The sequence below is a fragment of the Apodemus sylvaticus genome, chromosome 3, assembly GCF_947179515.1.
Source record: "Apodemus sylvaticus chromosome 3, mApoSyl1.1, whole genome shotgun sequence".
Taxonomy (NCBI): domain Eukaryota; kingdom Metazoa; phylum Chordata; class Mammalia; order Rodentia; family Muridae; genus Apodemus; species Apodemus sylvaticus.
The window spans coordinates 12,543,512-12,568,906 of NC_067474.1; the positions used below are offsets into that span (position 1 = coordinate 12,543,512).

General features: G+C 34.8%; 1 protein-coding gene across 1 annotated transcript in view; it reads left to right on the plus strand.

Moving 5' to 3' along the window:
* Positions 1-25,395, plus strand: part of Sntg1 (syntrophin gamma 1) — a 401,178-nt gene that overhangs the window by 157,269 nt on the left and 218,514 nt on the right. The window contains exons 8-9 of the mRNA XM_052175391.1: positions 8,585-8,667; positions 18,151-18,281. Of these exons, the coding sequence (XP_052031351.1) occupies positions 8,585-8,667; positions 18,151-18,281 (214 nt within the window). The remainder of the gene's footprint in view (positions 1-8,584; positions 8,668-18,150; positions 18,282-25,395) is intronic.

The window sequence follows — 25,395 nt, forward strand, 5'->3', positions numbered from 1 at the left end:
AGGACATTGAACATTTCTTCAAGTGCTTCTCTGCCATTCAAGATTTTCCTGTTGAGAATTCTGTTTAGCTCTGTACCCTATTTTTTTAATTGAGTTATTTGAGTTGTTGGTGTTCAACTTCTTGAATTCTTTATAAATTTTGGATATTAGCCCTCTGTCAGATATAGGGTTGGTGAAGATCCTTTATCAATCTATAGGCTGCTCTTTTGTCTTATTGACAGTGTCCTTTGTCTTATAGAAGCTTCATAGTTTTATGAGCTTCCATTTATCAATTATATTAGAATCTGAGCCATTGGTGTTCTGTTCAGGAAATCGTCTCCTGTCCCAATGCATTTAAGGTTTTTTCAGACTTTTTTATATGATATTTAATGGTTTCACTTTTATGTTGCAGTCCATATACCTTGAAAGAACAATTTTCAACTTTATATGTAAAAATTAAAAACCAGGATATCCAAAATAATTGTCAAGAATAAAAGTACTTCAGGAGGATCTCTGTCCCTGACCTCAAGCTGTACTGCAGAGCAATAGTGATTTAAAAATAAAAACAAAATCTTCACAGTATTGGCGCAGAAATAGACATGTTGATCAATGGAAAACCCAGAAATAAGCACAGATACCTATGGACTTTTTTTTTTTATTAAAAAAAAGGTAAAGTCATTTGATGGGAAAAAGAAAGTATCTTCAACAAATGGTGGTGTTCTAATGGTATATCTACATTTAGAAGAATGAAAACAAATCCATATTTATCACCCTGCACAAAATTCTCCTGTCAAGGAATTAATCTAAATTTCTTTGCCTTAACCTCAAGCAGATTTTTTGGACAAGGGCAAAAACCAGCCACATTGTTCACCAAATATTACAAGTACAGTCTCCAGGCCACATACTGAAATTCTCCACCACTGAAACCTCTTGAGACTACAGGCCTACTGAATTCAAATCATCCTCAGTAGGACCATCTTCCTTGTTCTGGCTAGGATGGTCCATTGAGCCCCACTTTAAGCATTCCTCTCTTCCCAAAGCCAATGTTCTAAAATCCACATTCTTCCAAAAAAAAAAAAAAAAACATGGTTATATCTATCATAGCAATACCCCATGAAGACTAACTATTAAGGATAGATGAACCAATGGAATATCAGCTAGATTTCATTATGTTCTTAACATAAAAAAGTGGTAGCTTTAAAAATAGTCTTACTATCAAGCCCTGGAGAATAACCAGTAGCATTGACAATGGACTAAAATATTTGGTAAAGGTCTAACAGCTCAAACGATGTAACCCATTCCTGACACTGGGGGTTTTATTTGGTAGCATATGATGTCTAACTTAGGCATTATTTTCTCATTATACAGTGATTCAATTTGTACTCCATGTATTCATATGTATATGTGTTTGTCTGCATTTTAATATTCATTGGTACTAGCTTTCTAGTTGTCTTTCTCAAAAGGTCTTTAGTATTGTCTATCCTGCATCCCTCCTCTACTGTTTCTTTCTATCTTCCAACTGACTTGATTTTTCCCATTATATTTTCCTCTTTTTCTCTTTGTAACACTATATTCTGATTAAAGTTTCTTTGAAAATCTCTGTACCTCCAAGGTCCTTTAGTTAGATACCTAACTTCTGTAAGTAACCTTTTTTATCCAAATATTTAGAGAAAGCATGCAATGTTTGTGTTTCAGGGTTAAGGTAGCACATTAAGAGTAGTTGTCCCCAATTCTATTCCTTTAAATTCATTTCATAATTTTATTTTAAATGGCTGAGATATAGGTTGTATAAATGCATGACATTTCATTAACATCTTTCAGTTAATAGACGTATAGGTTATTTCCATTTCCTGAATATTTTGAAAAAAAGCAGCAATAAACATGGATAACTTAGTATTTATTTAGTAGATACAGAATCCTTTAGATATATGTTCACCCATGATATATCTGGATCTTGTGGTAGATCTATTTTCAGCTCTTGAGGTACCTCTGCATTGATTTCTGTTGTTACTTTAGCAAGATTTCATTATGTTCTTAACATAAAAAAGTGGTAGCTTTAAAAATAGTCTTACTATCAAGCCCTGGAGAATAACCAGTAGCATTGACAATGGACTAAAATATTTGGTAAAGGTCTAACAGCTAAAACGATGTAACCCATTCCTGACACTGGAGGTTTTATTTGGTAGCATATGATGTCTAACTTAGGCATTATTTTCTCATTATACAGTGATTCAATTTGTCCACTAGTCCACTGTAACATTTGCTTTCCCTAGTCCACTGTAACATTTGCTTCATTGTTTTTGATATTGTAGCCATTATGACTTGTGTAACATGAAATCTCAAAGACATCTTAATTTGCAGTCTCTAATGGCTAAAGTTGTTGAGTATTTATGCAGTGATCCTCAACCATTTTCATTTCAGTTTTCGTGATGTCTCTGTGAAGTTGTATGGCTCAGTTTATAAGTGTGTTATTTTCTAATCTAGATGTTTAGTTTGTGAGTTCTTTGTATATTCTAGATGCTAACCCTCTCCATATGTAAAATTGGAAAGTTTTCTTTCCCCATTCTATAGGGTAGCATGCTGCTTGAATGATGTTATCCATTTCTTTCCAGAATCTTTTGAGTTTCATTTTGTGTCTCTTGTCTTTTGTTGCTCTTAATGCATGTGTTGTTAGGGTTCTATTTAGAACATTCTTCAGAAAACGGGATGATACTACCAGAGAACCCTGTTATTCCACTCCTGGGCATATACCCAGAGGATTCCCCAGCATGCAATAAGGACACATGCTCCACTATGTTCATAATATGTTTATAATATGTTCATATATGTTTATAATAGCCCGAAGCTGGAAAGAACCCAGATGTCCCTCAATGGAGGAATGGATACAGAAAATGTAGTATATTTATACTATGGAATACTACTCAGCTATTAAAAACAATGAATTCATGAAATTCTTCTGCAAATGTTTGGAAATGGAGAATGTCATCCTGAGTGAAATGACCCAATCAAAAAAGAACACATATGGCATGCACTAACTGATAAGCAGATATTAGCCCAGAAGCTCAGAATACCCAAGAAACAATTCACATATCAAATGATCCCAAAGAAGAAGTAAGGAGAGGCCCCTAATCCTGGAAAGGCTCAATGCAGCAGTGTAGGGGATTGCCAGGACAGAGAAGTGGAAAGAGGCTGATTGGGGAGTAGGGGAAGGGAAGAGGGCTTATGGGACTTTTGGGTAGGGGGAATCCAGGAAAGGGGAAATCATTTGAAATGTAAATAAAGAATATATCTAATAAAAAAAAAGAACATTCTTTTCTGTTCTATAACACCTAGGATACTTCCTACTTTTTACTTCTTTAAATAGAATAAATCAGGTTTTATGTTGAGGTCCATGATCCACTGTGTGTGTGTGTGTGTTCTATGTAAGAAACATATATCTACTTTCGTTTTGACTGGTATCGTTTCTTGAATATGATGTCTTTTTTCAGGTATATATTTTTGGTCTTTACCTAAAATTATAGAGCCTTATGTCTCCCATCCTTAATTCTATTATGTTTATCAACACATTTTTTATGTCAGTAGCAGGGAATTTTTATTATATCTCTGCAGTGTACTATTTAGATCTTGAATAGTGATACTTCTAGCAGTTATTTTAATGTTCAGGATTACTTGGGATTTCTGGGCTCTTTGGGTTTCTATATAAGTTTCAGGATGACATTTATTTTATGTAAAGAAGAAGTGCATGAGGATTTTCATGGGGATGGTACTTAATCTGTAGTTTGCTTTAATCATAATGGACAGTGGATATTATAAGAAAAATCTTTTACTTCTTACAAGATGATAATGTAATTTTTTTCCTTAAGAAAGTATGTGGTGCATCCCATTTGTTAATTTATGTATATTGAGTAAAATACATAAATCTCTGGAAGATTCCAAATAGGTCATGATGGATGTTATTTTATGTGTTCTTGAATTTAGTTTGCAAGTATTTTATTGAGGATTTGTATATCCAGGGTTATCAGATTTCTTGGCCTATAATTGTCTTTTATTGCTGAAGCAGTACTGGCTTTGTTTTTTTAAAAAAAGCATTTGGAAATCTTTTCCTTCTTTCTATTTTACCAAATAACTTATAGAGTATTGGTATGAATTGATTTTTTTAAGGTCTTAAAAAATTCTGAGCTAAATACATGTGAGCCCAGGCTATTTATTTATATAATTCAAAATAATTGATTATATTTCATTAGTGTGAATCTACTTAGGATATTTTCCTTATCTTGATTTAACATCAGAGGATAGTGATGTCTCCTTTTGAACTCTAATTGATTTAGATCTTTTTAAATTTTCTTTTGGATAATTTTGTTATGTTTGCTAACATTTTAAGTTTTTCATAGATGGAACTCTTTATTTGATTGTTTCCTTGAATATTTTTCTCATTTAAATTTCATTCATTTTGGCTCTGAGTTTGATAATTTATCTTTTTTTAATTTTTGGGTATTCTTTCTTCTTGATTTCTAACATTTTAAATTGGATTTTAAAGTTATGAATATGAAATCATTCAATCTTTTGATGGAGATTTGTAAACTTTACTCTTGTTACTCCTTTCATGTATTTCATATATTTCATTTTTGTGTTTTCATCCATGTCCTTGCATTTGGGACATAGATGTTTAGAAATGAGACTTCTTTTTGGTGAAATTTTCCTTTGTTATGTATGATGTTTCTTCTCCCATCTCATTTGATAATTTTTGGTTAAAATTCCATTTTACAAGATATTAGAATGTCAACTCCAGCTTGTTGGGACCACTTGGTTAGAAATTTTTTTCCAGACTTTTACTCTGAGATAGAGTCTGTCTTTGTCACTGAGCTGTGTTTGTTGTATGGTGGATCCTGTTACCACATCAAGGCTGTTAACCTGTGTCTTTTTTGGGGGGAATTGAGTCCATTGATATTTAAGACAGATGAGTGTTAGTTCCTGTTATTATTGGTGCTGGAGGTGGTTGTGTGTATGTTTCTCTTCTTTTCTATTTTTATGGCATAGTTACTCTCCTTTTGTTGGAGACTTCCATCTAGTGTTCTCTGTAGGGCTGGGTTAGCCAGGATCTTCTGGCTTTTAGAGTCTCTGTTGAGAAGTCTGGTTTAATTCTGATAGGTCTGCCTTTATATGTTGGCCTTACTCCCTTTCAGTTTTGAATATTCTTTCTTTATTTGTGCATTTCGTGTTTTGATTATTATGTGATGAGAGGATTTTCTTTTCTGGTCAAATATATTTGGTGTTCTGTAGGTTTCTTGTTCATTTATGGCTCTCTTTCTTTGGTTTAGGAGAGTTTTCTTGTATTTGTTAAATATTTTTTTCTGACCCCTTGAGCTGGGATTCTTTACTTATGCTTATTATTCTCAGATTTAACCATTTCATTGTGTCATGAATTTCCTGGATATTTTGGGTTAGGAGCAATTTATACTTTGTATTTTCTTTAACCAATGTATTAATACCTTCTATGGTATTTTCTATGGCTGAGATTCTTCTATCTCTTTTATTCTGCTGCTGATGCTTATAGCTATAGCTCTTGATCTCTTTTCAGAGTTGTCTCTCTCCAGGGTTGCCCCCATTTGTGTTTTCTTTATTGTTTCTCCTTCCATTTTAGTTCTTCCCACACTTTGTTCAATTCCTTTACCTTCTTGATTGTATTTTCCTAGATTTCTTTAAGGGATTTATTTGTTTCCTCTGTAAGGGCTTCTACACGTTTGCCTGTGTTTTCCTGTATTTCTTTGAGGGAGTTATTTATATCTTCCTTAAAGGCCCCTATCATCTCCATAAGATGGGATTTTAGGTCCTTATCTTCCTTTTCAGGCATGTTAGGGTATCCAGGGCTTGTTGTACTAGGGGAACTGTGTTTTGACGGTACCGAATTGCACTGGGTCCTGTCCCTTATGATTTTGTGCTTGCCTTTTGCTATCTGGTTATCTCTGGTGTTAACTGATCTGGGTGTCTCTGACTGGTGCTGGCCTCCTTGGAGTCAGGTAGAGCTCTGTGGCCTGGGTTAGAGCCAGTCTCCTGGTAGGCAGACAGTGCTGTCTCTGGTTAGGGTGGGCCTCCTGGTTAGAGCAAGCCTCCTGTGTTCCTGGTTATTGCATACCTCCTGGGAGGGAGACAGGATGTAGGGAATGGGGGAGGATCTGGCTGCTGACCTAGCCTGAATGGCAATGCAGAGTAGAAGGAAGGCAGAGCTCAGGAGTGTGTCCTGTGACAGCTGTGATCTGTGGTGCCCCAGCTGGTGTGGGTATTTGGGTGAGATTCTTACATGTGTTCCTGGTTACTGGAGACCTCCTATGAGGCAGACAGGCTATAGGTTTCAGGAGGGGATGGGTCAGTATTTTGATTTTATTTAGTGATGATATGTTATACATATTTTATTTAATGTATGCATTTTACGTATGTTTTAAAATATCCTATTGTAAATATTTTAAAGTATCATTTTCCAATTATCAATTGTGAATACACAAATTAGAATCATTTGTTATACTAAATTCACTAGATAGACCACAATTTTATTAATTCCACAAGAGAAATTACTTGTAAGATGGAATTATAAAATTCTTGTACATTATTTGGTGTCTAGAATGATTACAATATATTTTGTCATCATTTTTGTAAAATCAAATATAGCTAGATTCTTTTCATGATGTTTCCCACTTCAGTGAAGTTATTGCCTGCTTTGTAATAATGTAGTCATCTTATCCTTTCCGTGTTTCCTTTGGTTTAGTTTGCTTTAGGCTCTGTAGTGGCCTCATAGTTATTTCTGACACTAGTATGTTGTACTTTCTCCTTTTTTTACTATGTACTTCCTTCTATAAATCTAATTATTATATAACTGTTTATTTTTTATTTTTGCTTGTTAAATTTCTATTTGAATAAATATTTATTATAGGAGTGAAGTTCATTGAATTTATTGCTAGATTCTTATTGAGCATTCATTTATATGTATATATTTTTCCATAGTATTTTAAAATACATGTACAGAATTTGATACTTTGTGTTTTACAAAACAAATATTTGATATATGATGTTTAAATATGAAAATAAGTTCTTTTAAATATGTTCTAAAAATAAAAATGCATTTCAATTTTAAATAAAGTAGCAAAATAAAGTATAAATTTTAAATTAAGTTATTATTTATTCTGGTTTTATGTGTGTATGTGTGTTTGTAAACATGTATGCAAATGCATCATGAGCTTTTAATTCTCACTGTGGCCAGTAATACTCAGAGAGGCCATAAGAGGTTGTCATATTCCTTGGAACTGGAGGTAAGGCTGGCTGTGAGTTGCCATGTGGGTGTTACAAACTGAACCTAGGTCTTTTGCAAGAACATCATGTATTCTTAACCACTAAGCCATTATTCTACTCTGTAACTACAAAAGTTTGCATTTGGAGAATGGAAAAACTTAGTTCTGGCAAATGACTTCTTAGTTGCAGAAACCTGTATAAATTTTAGTAAAAAAAAGTAGGGGACAATTCTTTAATATCTTATGTTTACAAGTAAAACCTCCCAAAGAAATTTGATCCTTAAATTCAATTCTGATCTTTCAAAAAATAATTCTTTGGTCAAATATATTAGAAACTCTAAAGTCATGTTTAATCAATGTTTAATGTAGAAACAAAGTAATGTTTAATGTAGAATCAAGTCAAGGATCATGTGTTCAGTGCATGACTTAACAGTTTCTATACTGTGATGGCATCTTTGAAAATTGTAAATAATTAATTGTTTATCTATAGTTTTAAAAATGATATATGCTACTAGATTTCTCATAAGACTTGAATACATGTTTTTGCCTGACAATATTAAAAAACAAGTAGCTTTGAAAAGGATTTAGAATGTATGAATACATACCAAGAACAAATGTAAATCTGCCGATTCTACTGATAGAATTACTCCATAGTTTGAAAAATAAACATAAAATAGAACCTTGCAGACCAATTGAAACATTCAATATTAAACATCTGGTTATAACAATTAGAGAAAATGGCTTAGAAGTTAAGAAAACTGTCTGCGTTCCAAGAGGGTACAGATTATATTTGTAGCAACCCATGGTGGCTAAGTCATATGTCTTACTTACTCCACTTCTATGAGATCTTCTATCCTAATCTGTTTTTTTCTGAGCATGAGGCACTGAAAAAAATAATAAAATACTTTTTAGGATGTACAATGTTTCTAAAATTGAAAACAGTCTCCTTTAGGGTACCAAGATCTCTGATATTACTTACTCTCTCTCTCTCTCTCTTTCTTTCTCTCTCTCTCTCTCTCTCTCTCTCTCTCTCTCTCTCTGTCTCTCTCTCCACCTCTATCTCTGTATCTATCTCTACCTAATCTAATATATCTATATTATCTAATTTGTATCTTTATTTATATACCTATCAATAGATACTATTAAAGATATGTATATGTTACTATATCTATATATATCACATTCAAAGCTCTGGCTTTATTATAAGTAAAATTTCCTTGTATTTTAACTTACAATTTTTATATTATTATCAAAAATAATTGGACAGTCATTCTACAACAGCATTCCATTGAAACCCTTATGTGTTATGCTTTTGTCTCCTGCAGGTGCTCCGAGTGACCAAAGCAGTGGTACCTCCTCTCCTCTTTGTGACAGTGGCTTACACCTCAACTACCATCCAAACAACACAGTAAGACAGCTGAACACAATTGACACTAATAAGGATGGCTCAAAACCAGAATATATATGTATTTATGATCCACAGTCACTGTTTTTGAGTCTGATTTATCTGGTGAACTTGACTCCTTGGTGACTTCATCATCATTTAAGTGATAAGACAAGCCAGAGGGAAAAACAAGCAGTCACTTTGTGTGACACTCTTTCTCACAGGCATTAATTATTAAATCTTCTGTAAGTGTTGGAGAGTTTAGAATCAGAGAGATCACTGTGAATCATAGTGTCACATCTCATTTCAAAGCCTTTCATGCCCTATAGAATTTCATGAATTACATGATTTGATATGATTTTTGTCACTCTTATTTTGATGACAATTAAGTAAGTATAACTGCCATTGTTATTTTCTTTATGTATATCATGTGTTCTTTATGTATATCATGGAGAAACTGAAAGAGGAGCAAATTTAATATATTCATTATGATATAGAACAAAGAATGCCAAACTATGTATTCAATAAAGCATATATTTATTTAGCACATCAGTTTTCATTAATTTAAGTAAATTTTATTTGTTTTGTACATTCTTTTTGTCAAAATTAGTTATCTTTATTAAATATTTTTAATTGTGAGCTTAGCCTTTAACAGATTAGCCATCTCTCCAGCCCTATTAAATATTTTTGAAATTTCATATTTATCATTTAAGATATGCATTACAAAAGTATATCTCTGATTACATGTAGATTTAAGTATGAATTAGTATAACTGACCTGCAGCACAAAATTGATTTTCTGGTTTCCAACAGATACAAATTCATTTTTACATTAGAAGTTATTGACCTAATTTTAGAGATTTTTTTTAAAAATTCTGCCCTTGAAGGCTAGCAAGAAAGCTCAGCAGTTAAGGGCACTAACTGCTTTTCCAGAGGTTCAGTGTTCAATTCCCAGAAACCACATGGTGTCTCACAAAAGTCTGCCTTGAACATTTGCAAGTTCAAACATTTTATTTTGTTCTTAATTCCATCGAAATTGTTCTATAGCTAGGTGACATAGGTTCCTAGGTTGACATCATATCTGTCTATCTATTCAATCTAATCTAATCTAATCTAATCTATCTATCTATCTATCTATCTATCTATCTATCTATCTACCTATCTATCATGTATCTATCTTGAGGACCATTTTTTAATTTTATTTATCCACTTTACAACCCAATATCAGTCCTTCCTCTGCTCCCAGTACACCCTCTACTTGCTGTGAGACTAGGCACATCCTCTTTCACTGAGATAAGACAAAGTGGTATTATTTCATGGGCCTGGGGTTCACGGGCAGGAAGGCAACAAGCTGAGGGGCAGCTGCTCCAATTGTTTGGGGAACCCACTAAAGATCGAGCTACTTATCTGTTACACATGTGCAGAGGGCGTAGGCACAGTCTGTGCTTGCCCTTTGGTTTGTAATCCAGTTTCTGGAAACTCCCAAGGATCCAAGTTAGTTAACTCTTATTATTCCTGTGGAGTCTCTGTCCTCTTTAGGTCTTTCAATCTTTCTCCCAACTCTTATGTGAGACTTCCTGAGCTCCATCTAATGTTTGAGTGTGAGTCTCTGTATCTTTTTCCATTGGCTGTTGTGTGGAGTCTCTGAGAGAACATTTATGCTAGGTTCATGTCTGCAAACAAAAGAGTACTGTTTATAGTGTCAGGCATTTGGTTCTTGCCCAAGGGATGGGTCTCAATTTGGACAAGTCATTGTTTGGCCATTCTTCAGACTCTGCTCTATCTTTGGCCCTGCACATCTTGTAGACAGGACACATTTTGGGTTGAAAGCTTTGTGGGTAGGTTACTGTTCTTATCCTTCCACTGGGAGTCCACCTGTCTAGGCAGTGGCCAATTCAGGATCCATATACCCCATTGCTAGGGACAGTCAGTGAGAGTTGCCCCCATAGATCCTATAGGGCATTTCTCCATCCCAGGTCTCTGGCATGTCCTAGAGATTGACCTCCATCTCCATTCTCTCTCTCCTGTTCCCTACCTCTGACTAATCCCTGCCCACTCTGCACCACTGCCTATCCCTTCTTCCACCAACTTCTCTTCTTCCATTAACCTCTGATTTCTTTTTCATTTCCCCTTCTGAGACAGATTCAACCATATTTCCTTGGAGTCTAATTATTTGGTTTCTTTGGGTCTGTTGTTTATAACACTGTTTACCTTATACGTTGTGGCTAATATCCACTTATAAATGAGTACATACTATTCATGTCCTTTTGGGTATTGATTACCTCCCCCTGGATGATATTTTCTAGTTCCATCTATTTGTCCACAAGATTCATGATGTCTGTCTTTTAAATGATTGACTAGCATTCCATTGTGTAGATATACCATAGTTTATGTTTCTATTCTTCAGTAGAGAGACATCTAGGTTATTTCCATTTTATGGCTAAAGCTGTTATAAACATAATTGAGCAAGTGTCCTTGTAGGATGGTGGAATATGTTTTTGATAAATGTTCAGGAGTGGTATATCTGAATCTTGAGGTAGAACTATTCCCAGTTATCTGAGAAACTGCTGAATTTATTTCTAGAGAGATTGTACAATTTACATGAACTACAATTTACATGAATATACAATGTACATTTACATGAACAATTAATCTTAATCTACCTTCTCACTGGCATGTGCTGTCACTTAAGTGAAATCATACATATTTATTCATGAGGAACAGTTTTAAGATCAACGGCTAATGCTGGAAATATAAGGCTCTCATGAAACTAACAATATCTGGATATAGTTCATTAAATCTTTCTTTTACTTTTATCTATAACAGAAATTTCTAATAATAGTTAAAACTCAAAATACTTTTAAAACTGGTTTTCAAGAGAGAAAAAATGCACACAGAGATGTAGTAATCTTATCAACTCCTTGTGCTATACAAATGCCTTTTATTGCCTAAGCAACTGTGTGTATTGCATGTGCTTAAGTGCCTGTGTATGTGTGTGTTTGTGTGTGTGTGTGTGTGTGTGTTTTGCTTGGTTGCATCTAGGGCCTTAGGCCTGTAATAATGTTTCTCTGAGCTTTCTGGCCCCATATGTTTAATCCCATCCCACCCCACCCCACCCCCTTTTATAAATGCTTGCTCAACATCTTTTCCTTGGTGTCCATTATGCTCTTGTACTATGCTGATGACGTGGCCAGTTGTGTCCTTTCATAGCTGGCAGCTTCCTTCAAGTGTTTGCTTGAGATTCACAGGCCCCTGACCTTCAGTTAAAATGTCGTGTGATTTGGTAGAGGAAAGACCAAGATAAGCCTTATCTGGATTATGCTAAGGTGTTGGCTTCATCAACCTATGCAATCTATAGTCTTTCAGGTTTCCTCTCATAATCTCTCCAATATTTATCAGTATATAAGGATTTATTTATTAGTTATGTTCTTGAAACAGAAAAAGTATCTCATCGACTTTGGATTTGGAGAAAGCTATCTAGTCATGTTCTTAATCTAGATTTTGTCTAAAGTCCTTGACCTTTTCTTGAGTAATGGCAAGTAGAGAAGTTAGAATGAAAGGTTTAAGATAAAGAGTCATTGTAATTTTGTTTTTTACAATTCATTCCATTGCTTTACATAAAAATAATAATAAGTCATTCTTTGGAATGCTATAATTATGGCATAATAATTACTACTAATCTGCATCCTGGCTGTTTCCAGCATAGACAGTTGTATAGAATTTAGAATACTACATGCCATATGCATTCCATACTAGGGTAGGCTCATTCACATTGTATTACTATTTTCAGCATTAATAAAGAAATATATTATTACATTTCTGGATGTATTTTAGTTTAATGAAAACTTATACTGGTGATCGAAAGACAAAGAAGAATTGGCATGGAAATTCAAGTGAAGCACATTTACAATCAGAAAGTATTCTTGTATTTCATGAAATTGATGTTTTGCTGAACTCTATAAAGGCACTTTATGAGCTATTAAAGCGAGCAGCTAACTAGGGATTCTGATACTCAGAATCTTAAATCCAGAGCTATAAAATAAAATTAACTTTAACGTAAAAAGAAATCTCTGAACAGAGATATAGTTGCTATCTGGAAGTTGGGAGTCTGCAAAGCAAACATGGCCCCATTCCTCTTGAGTACGTGAGCTGATTCTGCCATCAGACCTGAGTGCAGCTGGTTTCATCCAGTTTTTCTTTCATTGTGTGAATATGCCTGTATCAGTGAGGTTCTCAAGACTCACAGAACTTATGGGTAGTCTCTATATAGTAAGGGAATTTATTGATGACTTACAGTCTGTAGTCCAACTCCAAACAATGATCAGCAGCAGCTGTGAATGGAAGTGCAAGGATCTAGCAGTTGCTCAGTCACACAAGGGAAGCAGGCAAAGAGGAGTCAATCTTCCTTCTTCCAGTGTCCTTATGTAGGTCTCCAGCAGATTAAAGGTGTGTGCCACCATGCCTGGATCTGGGACTTGCTTTGTCCCAGATGACCTTAAACTCAGAGATCTCCCTGTCTTAATATTTTGGGATTCATAGCCAGTATGCCTCAAAATCTCCAAACCAAAATCCAGGTCACAGTTCATTCTAGATATAGTCAAGTTGACAACCATGAATGGCCACTACAAAGGTTCAGCACATGAAAGGATAATTAGAACTCTCTTTACTCACAGATCTAGCTAGCTTTTAAAAGCACAGAGATTGTGCTTAATAGCATTTTAAATACCTATGTATTATTTTTAAAGCAAATTTTGTGTAACTCGTTATTATTATGTTAAAAAGTCCTTTCATTAATTTTGAAAGCAATTAAAACACCCAGAGAACTTAAGCTTTATGTGTAAAATAAGGTTGATATTCTTTAATGTCTACTCCTTCAAGAACAAAATGGCATTGATTTTAAGGACATAAATATCCTGTTTTTCTGAGAGTGAGTCACCTGAGCCAAACTCTGCTGTTGAATTTCTTTCTCTGGAGGTGAAATAAATTTCTTCCCAGTTCAATATAAGATGCTTACTAAGACAGTCAGACAATACAACATTGAAAACATTTCCTTGACCTTCCACTTCCAAGTCAGCTTTCTCTGCCAACTTTGTAAAAGGACCATCTGAACTGATATTTTGCTCCATATATAATGTTAATTGACAATTTAATTGTTTTCAAAGCCATCATATGATATGTATTAAGTGTTTGAGAAAATTATCTTGCAAAGAATAGAGTATACAAATGCTCTGTGTTACATGCAACTCAATATTTTAGAAAACAATACTCTTGAAATTGAGAGTAAATTTCTGAGAAATATGCTTCTTAAAGCAATTTAATTATTGTTTTCTAGGCCACTATATATGTGACCAGAAATAACTGATAATCAGTAGCAAAAGAAGACTTGAAATAAGTATTTTCCTGATTAAAATAAGGAAGATTTATTTTTAAATAGTATTAAATATTCAACTGTAATGGTGAATCATAATAGTGCCTATATCAGGCTTATTGATTTTAAAAGTTAAAGTTGGATGTGTTTCATATTTTTACAAAGAGATATAAAATTAGAAAGTTAATTTTTATATTAATTTATAAATTGTCAAGTTGCAGTGATAACACAGTTTCAGATCTTTTAATAGTGTCATATAAATATCATACCTGCTTATTGCCTTTCATTATTCTCAATGTCACATCCCCTCAACCATTTAATACTTTTTCATATTTTTCATCTTGTTGATTGATAGAAAATGATAATAAAGTTATTGCTATTTATAGATTATGAGAAATTATTCCTTAATAATCTATAAAAGTATATGACTAAAATATTAAATAACCAACAAAAATCTGAATTATTATTTTTACTGTTTCATGTCTGCTTGGAGAGTATAACATGCTGTGATAGATGTGTTTACTGTGGAATCAAAGAAGTGTTAGTTGGAATGAATCAATGATCTCTTGCTGTCATGGACTGTGTCACTTGGCAAATAACCTTCTAAGGGATGTACATGTACACAGAATTGTCCCCTGTGTGTCTGTGTCTGTGTGTTTGTGCACATGTACATTATTTTTCAGAATATATTATAATCTGATCTGTTGGATGTTTTGAGTAAATGTATAATTTTGATTAGGTCTCTGGATATAGTAGAAGTAGCACAAAGCTTGGTGATGAGTTATATTTTAAGCATCACCTATTATTCCTGACTAGATCTTATCAGTTGTTAATATTCTTGCTGTCACATTGTAAACAAGACCAATGAGACATTTTAAATCACTTGACCATATGGAAATGGAGTAGTTATTTAGTAAATTTTGGATTCCTATTTGGAGGAGTCCAATACCTTTTTGGAATGTGACCCCCTCAAACTCCTGCTGCATTTTTTCCCTCTGATCCTTTGTCATGAGTTGAAAATCAGTGGAATACAGCATAAGATCAAATATTGTTATCTATAGCAGTGAAATAAAGAAGAACTGGCCCTGTGCCATGTGTTGATTACCCATGACATACCATAGCCTATTGTCACATTATGGTTAACAACCAACAAATAGATTCTTGTAAGAGAATGGTATTCTAGATGTAAAGGCCTCATAAGTCACCAACATGGACCACTCTGTGTGACTTGCAATGCTAAATTTTCTGATATTTTAAATGGCTCTAAAAACTTAGTATCTTCAAAATATTCTTAGTATATTTTAAATATTCTCCTTAATCAATTAAATAAATTAATAATGGAAGGTAATCCTTAACACTATTAAGATAATATTAGTTTCAAGTGTATAGTAAAATAAAACTTTCAGGCATTTTATGACTAATTGGATAGACAGGAAACAAAAACAGCAGTTCTCTAGCCAAACTGAGTTGAACATTCAACTAATATTGGCTCCTGATGCTGAGAGCCAACAAAGTTTCCAGTGCATTTGTGGTAAACTTTCAAATGGAAAAGTTTATTTATTCAAATACATTTTTCTTCAGTAAATGAGGCAAAATATCACTTTGCATACTGATGTGGAATGGGGAAGCTTATGATGCTTCCATCTTAGATGAAGAATTTCAAGTAACTAAGGAATGTCGATGTCTTAGTCAGGGTTTCTATTCCTTCACAACATCATGACCAAGAAGCAAGTTGGGGAGGAAAGGGTTTATTCAGCTTACACTTCTGCATTGCTGATCATCACAAAAGGAAGTCAGGACTAGAACTCAAGCAGGTCAGGAAGCAGGAGCTGATGCAGAGGTCATGGAGGGATGTTTCTTACTGGCTTGCTTCCCCTGGCATGCTCAGCCTGCTCTCTTATAGAACCCAAAACTACCAGCCCAGGGATTGTACCTACCACAAGGAGCCCTCCCCCCTTGATCACTAATTGAGAAAATGCCCCACAGCTGGATCTCATGGAGGCACTTCCCCAACTGAAGCTCCTTTCACTGTGATAACTCCAGCCTGTCTCAAGTTGACACAGAAAACCATCCAGTACAGTCACGAACAGGAAAATAGTATTCCTTGGGGAGATCACATCAATTGGTTATCCAATACCAAAAGGTCAGCCTTGAAAACATACATCCTGTGCCTTACAGAAACTTTGTAATTTTATGAGGTCCCATTTGTCAATTCTTGAACTTCACTGTCAATAGGACAAAATGCCAACCAACAAATTGAGAAAAGATCTTTACCAACCCTACATCCAACAGAGGGCGAATATCCAATATGTACAAAGAACTCAAGAAGTTAGAATCCAGAGAGCCAAATAACCCTATTTAAAATTAGGGTACAGAGCTAAACAAAGAATTTTACCTGAGGAATATCGAATGACTAAGAAGCATCTAAAGAAATGTTCAACATCCTTAGTTATCAGGGAAATGCAAATCCAAACAACCCCTCACACCAATCAGAATGGCTAAGATCAAAAACTCAGGAGACAGCAGGTGCTGGTGAAGATATGGAGAAAGAGGAACACTCCTCCACTGCTGGTGGGCTTGCAAATTGGTACAACCACTCTGGAAATCAGTCTGGCGATTCTTCAGAAAACTGGGTATGATACTACCAGAGGACCCTTCTATACTACTTCAGGTCATATACCCAGAGGATTCCCCAGCATGTAATAAGGACACATGCTCCACTATGTTCATAGCTGCCCTATTTATAATGACCAGAAGCTGGAAAGAACCCAGATGTCCCTCAATGGAGGAATGGATACAGAAATTGTGGTATATTTATACAATGGAATACTACTCAGCTATTAAAAATAATGAATTCATGAAATTTTTTGGCAAATGGGTGGAACTGAAGAACATCATCCTAAATGAGGTAACCCAATCACAAAAGAACACACATGGTATGCACTCACTGATAAGCAGATTTTAGCCTAGAAGCTCTGAATACTCAAGACACAATTCACATATCAAATGGTGCCCAAGAAGAAGGAAGGAGTGGCCCCTGTACCTGGAAATGCTTGATGCAGCAGTGTAGGAGAGCACTAGGACAGGGAAATGGGAGGGGTTGATTGGGGAAGAGGGGGAGGGGAGAGGGCTTATAGGACTTTTGGGGAGTGGGGAACCAGGAAAGGGGAAATCATTTAAAATGTAAATAAAGAATATATCTAATAAAAAAGAAAACTTACATATTAATAAGATTATACTAACTAAGCAAGTTGCATTTGTGTATTAAGAAATGAATAAGCACACAGGCATACACACACATGCACACACATACTCACACACACACATGAACACCCACCCATCCACACATGCTCACACATGCACAAAAACAAGCACACTCACCAACTAAGTAAAGAGGATATGAATTTGGGTGAGAGAAGGATAGAGGGTACACAGGAGAGCTTGAAGTGAAGAAAGGGAAGAGTCAAATTATATAATTATAATCTAAATTACAGAAACGATTTTAGAAAACTTTCATAAAATTAAAAGCATATGTAGCATTAAAGCAGCTGTCATGGCCTGGATATGTCATAAAAGCAGCATAAAAGGACCTAAATGTTTTAAACTGATATGAAAACAGTGATTAAGAAGACTTCCTAGAACAGGATGTTAGAGATTCACTTACGTCAGTACTCAGTAATTGAGAAATACTCATAATGAATGTGCTCATAATGAATGTGCTCAGTCTGCATTTACGCTGTGGCCTGAAAAGGTATTTATAAATATGGTAGTTTTGACACTTGTAGACACTCAAAGCTCTTGGCCAATTAGACTAATTACTTCATGTCTATGCACTTTTTGTTGATTCCCAGTGGTTGTAATTTTGCTCATTTCTTCCGTTCCTGAACAGATTCTACTCTGTCACACTTTCATGCATTTCTTCCTCTCCACCCATAATTTTCAGGTATTTATGCGGTGAATCTTTCCTAGCCTTTTTACAGGTGTCTGTTAACAACATTTTGAAGTAGAATTCGGGGCTGAAGCATGGGGGTTACTTAGTCCTATAAAGCTATTCAAAACATTTAGAAAAATTCAGCACCCCTGAGTGCTAAGTCGCATCCCACGGACGCACCAACATTCTGAACATCTCGCTTGTTTCAGGACACCCTTTCCTGCTCTTCCTGGCCCACATCTCCAGGCCTGCGGTGGGAGAAGCGGTGGTGTGACCTCAGGCTCATTCCCCTCCTCCATGCCCGCTTCTCCCAGTATGTTCCCGGGACGGACCTGAGTCGGTGAGTTGGTTTGTGGGTTCTAAACTCTGAATAAAAACAGAGGGCAGCACAACCTTTCAACATAAAGTGCCACGCCATTCTTATCCTAGCATGCTTTTGAAAGTTCAAGAGAGTTTTAAAGGAATATTCTACAATTGCCGAGCCTGGAGAAAGAATATCATAAATTTGAGGGCCAAAGCCAGTGGAATCCCTGACTCTGTCATAAACAATTGCAACGGATCTGGTGTGTGTAAAGCATATTAAGATTCATAGTTTTCTTGAGTTAATGTTAATAAGTTGTTTCATTTTCAAAGTAGTTTAGTTAACACATTCATCTTTCTGAGCGGGGCTAAGAGTCTAACTCAGAGCCTTGAGTGAAACCTCAGACCTCTGCTTAAAGATCGTCTACCATTATCACCTTATTAGCTTTGGAAATAAGTGCTCAGTATTGCTCAAGATGTGGAACGGATTGTTTCTTGATACCAGCTTGGGGCTTTGTTGAGTTCTTCTTTCCATAGGTTTTTAAAAATAAAACCTTTCTGCCTTATTTTCCATTTATTTTGTTTGTTTCTTGAGACCCGTGGTTTGCTAATGTGTCTTATGCTATTTTGAGGTAGATGAGTCAGGGCCTGAGAAACCTTTCTGAAAAGAAGGCTTCCTGTGTGCTTCGAATGGAATCCCTGATCTGCTCACACGCACACAGATCACAGCTACTCACTGGGTCACAAAGGCTCTTGTCTACGGTTGTTTAATATTTCCTTCCGCCATTGAGCTCAGAGATGTTATTTATGTAATTTGTGGCATTGCAGTGTGAGAGACATCTTCTAGGCCCTGCAAAGGAGGGGTAAGAGGAAACCCAGAGGGACTACCATCTTGTCATTGCTAACTCCATTATCCGTTTATAACCAATGGCTTTATAGGATGCCTTTCCTGCCCTGGTTGTAGTGACTGCCTCTGGCAACATGTCTTTAGTTTACTTTAGTACACCTTATGAGAACCCAGCCAGGTTTTTCTTCTTGATATTTAAAGTTTACTTGTATGATCATGTATTTTCATCTACCAAATGATATTTTTGAATTGTGTACTAGAAAGGGATATAGGGCAAAATTTCATAGGACTTAGAGATTTTAAGTATTTCTTTGGAATGATTTGGCTTTCTATCATGATTTCATGCTGGATATTTTTAATCTTGTGACATTTGTTGAAGGCAAGTTTTTCTCAGAATCTACATAATTTAAAAAATGTTCTACCTGCTTTTGTTTTGTTTTGTTTTTCTTGTTTAGTGTTGTTTTATTTTTCCCCCCGAGACAGGGTTTCTCTGAGTAGCCCTGTGTGTCCTAGAACTATCTGTCTGGAACTCTCTGTAGACCAGACTGGCTTTGAACTCAAAGATCTACCTGCCTCTGCCCCCAAGTGCTAGGACTAAAGGTGTATACCAAAACTTCCCAGGCCCACATGGTTTTCTAAAAGCACCAGCAATATTCTTTTTTTTTTTTTTTTTTTTTTTTTTTTTTTTTTTTTTGCAAAGCTCTAAATGTTTTAGCTTGAGCATATTCATTTATGAGTAGTTTTGATCCTCTGCATTATGAATATTGATATTCCTATGGATTGTAAAATGTGGAGTGGATGAGTTTTAGTACTTCTTTTTAATGTGCATAAATGTATTTCTGCTTTTAACTTTTCCAAATTTCTCTATATATTTAATTTTAAGTTATAAGATATAAGGAGATTTGAAATTCTTGTTTATTTTTTCAAAGCTTTTATATGTTTTCTTTCTTATTTATTTTAAGACAGAAATTTCTTAAAATATATTTCTTTCTAAAAATATTTTATCCACTTATTAGTGAGTGCATACCATGATTCACCTTTTGAGTCTGGGTTACCTCACTTAGTATGATATTCTCTAGCTCCATCCATTTGCCTAAGAATTTCATAAATTCATTGTTTCTAATGGCTGAATAGTACTCCATTGTGTAGATATACCACAGTTTTTGCATCCACTCTTCTGTTGAGGGATACCTGGGTTCTTTCCAGCATCTGGCAATTACAAATAGGGCTGCTATGAACATAGTAGAACATGTATTCTTATTACATGGTGGGGAGTCTTCTGGGTATATGCCCAGGAGTGGTATAGCAGGATCTTCTGGAAGTAAGGTACCCAGTTTTCGGAGGAACCGCCAAACTGATTTCCAGAGTGGTTGTACCAATTTGCAACCCCACCAGCAGTGGAGGAGTGTTCTGGAATACCCAAAACAAAATCCACACATCAAATGAGGTACAAGAAGAAAGGAGGAGTGGCCCCTGGTTCTGGAAAGACTCAGTGAAACAGTATTCAGCAAAACCAGAACGGGGAAGTGGGAAGGGGTGGGTGGGAGGACAGGGGAAGAGAAGGGGGTTTGCGGGACTTTCGGGGAGTGGGGGGGCTAGAAAAGGGGAAATCATTTGAAATGTAAATAAATTATATCGAATAAAATTTTTTAACTTAAAAAAAATAAAATAAAATAAAATTGGTCAAAAAAATAAAATAAAAATATTTTATTTATATTACAGTCATGTTAGTAACAAAGTTGCTATCAGTTCTTAAGTACCTGTATATTTCTCTCTTCTTTCACCAAATCTTAATTTTCTAAGTGTCTTTCCTTAGTTTCATGTTTTTAAATTTTCTATGTTTTTTTGTTTTTATTACAAAATAAATTTAATTTTTAGTTAGAGCATTTAATCTAGTTGCTTTGAATTTAACTAACGATATCTTTATTATATATACTATTCTGATCTTTTCTCCACAAAATGCTATTTTTGTGATTATATTGCTTCTGTTTTGAATTAATTGTGGTGTAACATTCAGTTTGAAGAGATGATATGTGCAGTTTGTTGTATCTTTAGCCATTTTTGTAATATAATAGCTTGTAAAATATAGTGTGATTTCATACCCACAAAACTGACATCGATAGCATGGGTAGTCTATTATTATTGTGTGGATTATTGTGTGGGGGTATTTTATAATTTGGCTGTTATTCTGTTATTGTACTCATTTACCATTGTAGCCTTATTAGATCAGTTGTTGCTTAGTATAATTTCCTGGAGATACGTCAAGGTAGCTTTCACTTTTTAAATGTTCATCTCCGGACCCCCTTTTTTTCCCTCTCAAAGTAGTTTGATTCATTTTTTAAAATAATGACCATTTTAAAACCTTAGGTTATCGGATTAACTTAATGTTAAATAACACAGATGGTATGAATAATGGCATAAACATTTGATAAATAGCAATTTCTTTGGAAAATGATTGGGTGTTTTGTAACAGGCTCTTGAGTCTTCCTGGCAGCACTGTGCACGTATTCCTTCCTACTACAGATTAGTGAGTTCGCTAATTCTTAACAGACGTCATTGCCAGAGCTTGGTTTTGTCCCTGTCTTCTCATTCCAGGGGATGTAATGACATGTCTCCTAATATGCATATTTTAATGATGTGCATGTCTTTTGATTATTTTTTTGTCAACAGAAAATTCTACTTTAATGAAATGTCTGTTTTTGTCTTTGTTGCATTGTATATTTGCTAATTTGTTTGTTCTTGCACTTTATGTCAGTGAACTTGATATGTGACCAAGAAAAGTCATTTTTCTCAACCAACTAAGTATAATAATATATTTTATATACCCCTTAAATTTTATAAGTAACTATTAGTACTAATTGATTTTGTTATATCTTAGGCTGTTGAATATACATACATCCTTTTATTGCTGTTTTAATTAGCACTAAACTACATACTTATATGGCTGTTTAGTGTAATATAATATATTAATTTTGGTTTTCTCTTGAGGAATTGTAGATGCTTATAATACTGAACACTGCTTATCTTGTCTTTTCAATAATTTGTAAAATTTTAATGATACATGTTTCAGGTTTCTCAGGATATATTACTGCTTTCATAAATCTGTTTATTTAAGTGTACCCTGCTTGTAATCTATCTAATTTTTCTTCATTCTTCACTGGAGTCCAAAATTTCTGCTTTAAGAATTCTTCTTTTATTTGGATTAAGGCCTCTTTTAAAAGTGGTCATTTGTTTCATTTAGTTATTTTCTTTTAAAAATAGGCAGTTATCTTATATAAATGTTTATATTCATTTTATCACATAATTTCTGTCAAGAGAATTTTATGAGTCCAAATGACTGTATAATTTTATTTTCATAATATCTCTGAACAACAATGAGTTTTTTTGCTACTAAATCAATTATAATTGTTAAGACAATAGTCACAAGGAGTTATAAATAAACCATTATTCATAATAGATTTCTGCATCAATTCAGTTCCCAAGAGCTAACATTTACTTGTTGTCTCAGTAAAGACTAATTAAAAGCCTTCTTCAATGGAGTTCACAGGCTATGCTGCAGAAATTATAAGTCTATTTCCTCTGTGAGGATGAAAACAAGTAACTGTGTACAATGTCTCATAAATATTTGCTATGCTATCTATAAACTTAAGATATCCATTTGTGGATATACATACACATGTACATACACATATACATTATATACACACATACAAATACATATACACATGCATATGTATATACACATTCACATATACATATACACAAATATATGCATTTCAGTGATGTATTACTTTTAAAATTTAATATCAAATCATGTTGTTTCCATGACATAACTGCCATGATATGAACTAATATCCCACAGTGTTATTTTTGATAGAGATAGATAAAACTTATTTACTATGTGCTGAATATCCTGATTCAGAATATTTTAAACTCTGAAGCATGTCAGAATATCACATAGCACTGACAAGGATGTTCCAAAAGGAAACAGAGATTATCCGAACATTCTATGGTTCTTTCCTCTGTTTATTCCTTATTATAATTATATGAAAATATACATGTGAATAACCATGTGAATTTAAAAATGTAGTATTTATTTCTTTATAGGGGGGGCATAGGTAGAATCATACCCAGAGCTTCACACCTACCAGGCAAGTAATATTTCTTCCCAGATTTAGGCTATCTCAATGAGTTTTAATGAAGCAGAAATCCATCAATTACTTTATTATTTGGTAGGAACACCATTTACTCAATGTCATTTAAACTCTCATGGCTAGGAGTATTGAATAAAGTTCATCAGAAAGCTAGGAGTATTGAATAAAGTTCATCAATATTTCTACTTTTAAAACTACAAAAATTATATTTTCATGCATAAATGCACACTTCCCATCCCTTTGTAGCAGCCACAAACTCTTGAGACATGCTCTCCCTTGAACTTGCTGGCTATGCAGTCCAGAAAACTGGGTAGATAGTCTTTTTCTCCTTCCCATCCTCAAATTCCAATTCTTTGTCTATTCCATAGCTTTGTTCCAGATAATCAGATGCTGCCTCTCCTTCTTCTCTGCTCCCATTCCCAGGAGACTATGTACATTTTCTCTTATAGCCTTCTTCACTCATATTGTCCCTGTCTCTGCTAACCCCATGACTATCCTAGCCAGGGAATCAAATGTGCAATCCACATTCTCCTCATGCCCTCTCCATTCTTATCCCCTGCCCTCTAGAAGATAATCTGCTGAGGCTTCCGTTTACTCTCCTCTTACGTTCATCCCATGGGGACACAGACTTTCATCCCATGGTGACACAGACTTTCTTGGCAGATTTAACTATCCTTCCTCCTGAGCTCTTTCATCCCCACACTTTTCTGGTATGATCCTATTCCTTCATGCCATTTTCTAAATCAGAGGAAAACATTCTATACAGTACCTCAAAGTGATCACACTTGGCAGAGACACATAAGCACTCCCTACCAGGTAACCCACAATTATCACATTCTCCTAAGATCTGAAGATGGCAACAGAAACCAAAGAATGGAAAACCCATAAAACAAAGGCAAGATCTGATATTAACACCTAGATTTACAATCATCCCAAATCCATAGGCTTAGACACCACCATAAAAAGAAAATCAATAACATCCAGGATGATGAATCTTCATTAGAGTCCAAAAACTCTACCACAGTAGGCCTGAGAAATATAATACAACTGAAACAAAAACCAAGTACTTCAAAATCACTATTATGTATATATTCAAGGATAGTAAAGAGGCAATGGATATATCTACTAATCAATTCTATTAAAACACTAATGAGCAGCAAAAGAAAACTGGAAATAGAACCACTAAAGAAAAATTCAAACTGAGGTAAAACTTGAAATAAAAAGTTTAGAAACATGAAAAATTCACCTCAGATTCAGGCCTCACAACTGAATAAAAGAGATGGAAAAAGAGAATCTTGGGCATTAAAGACAAGATCAAAGAAATGGATACAGGAAATTGACAAAATAGTCTTACAAATCTTGAGATAAGGTTCATACTTTAGCAAACATTTTAGTGAGCTAAGTAAAACTTAAAAAGAGTGTGAGATGGGTGGAAATAACCCCCATTGGGAATAGTCTGTGATTTGGTTTTGATTTTGCTCTTTCTCCCTCACAAAGTCAGGTGGCCTGTTTAATACAGGGCACAGATGTGGGAGGAAAACTTTAAACAACCTCTAGAGGAGGGGGAGAAATAGCTCAATCCCAGAGCCAGTTTCTCATTTAATTAGAACAGACTAAAACAGCATTTTAATATTATCCATACCTAAGAGAGACATGAATGCACTTTAAAGGAAAATACACTGAATCTGTGACTATGGGGAGGGATCAGAGTAAGCTGCAAACAAAGAAGGGTAGGGACAAGAAGAAAAAAATTGAGCCCTAGCTAGAGGGCTCTGCAAGAAGATACTGCAGGAAGGAGGTGAAAATGCACCAGGTAGCAAGTAGGCTGTGTGCTCCACAGCTGTGTCTACTCCTTCTCTTTAACCTGGCTCTTGGTCCTGCATATCCAACAAACCTATAGACAAAAAAGAAAGCTCAGATCCATCAAACAGTAACTTAAAAAGACAGAACATTCACACAGTCTGGTGGGATTCAGACAAATAAGCATTTGCTGAACACTTTTATTCATATACCCAATAGCCAATTTCCATTTTAACTTGTTCAACAAGGGCCAGTAACATCTTTGTAGTTCTTCTATATCAGGAATTGATGCTCTATCCAGCTTTTTCAGGAATTCCAAAAAATGTGTGCTACAGACACACAGAATCCTTATC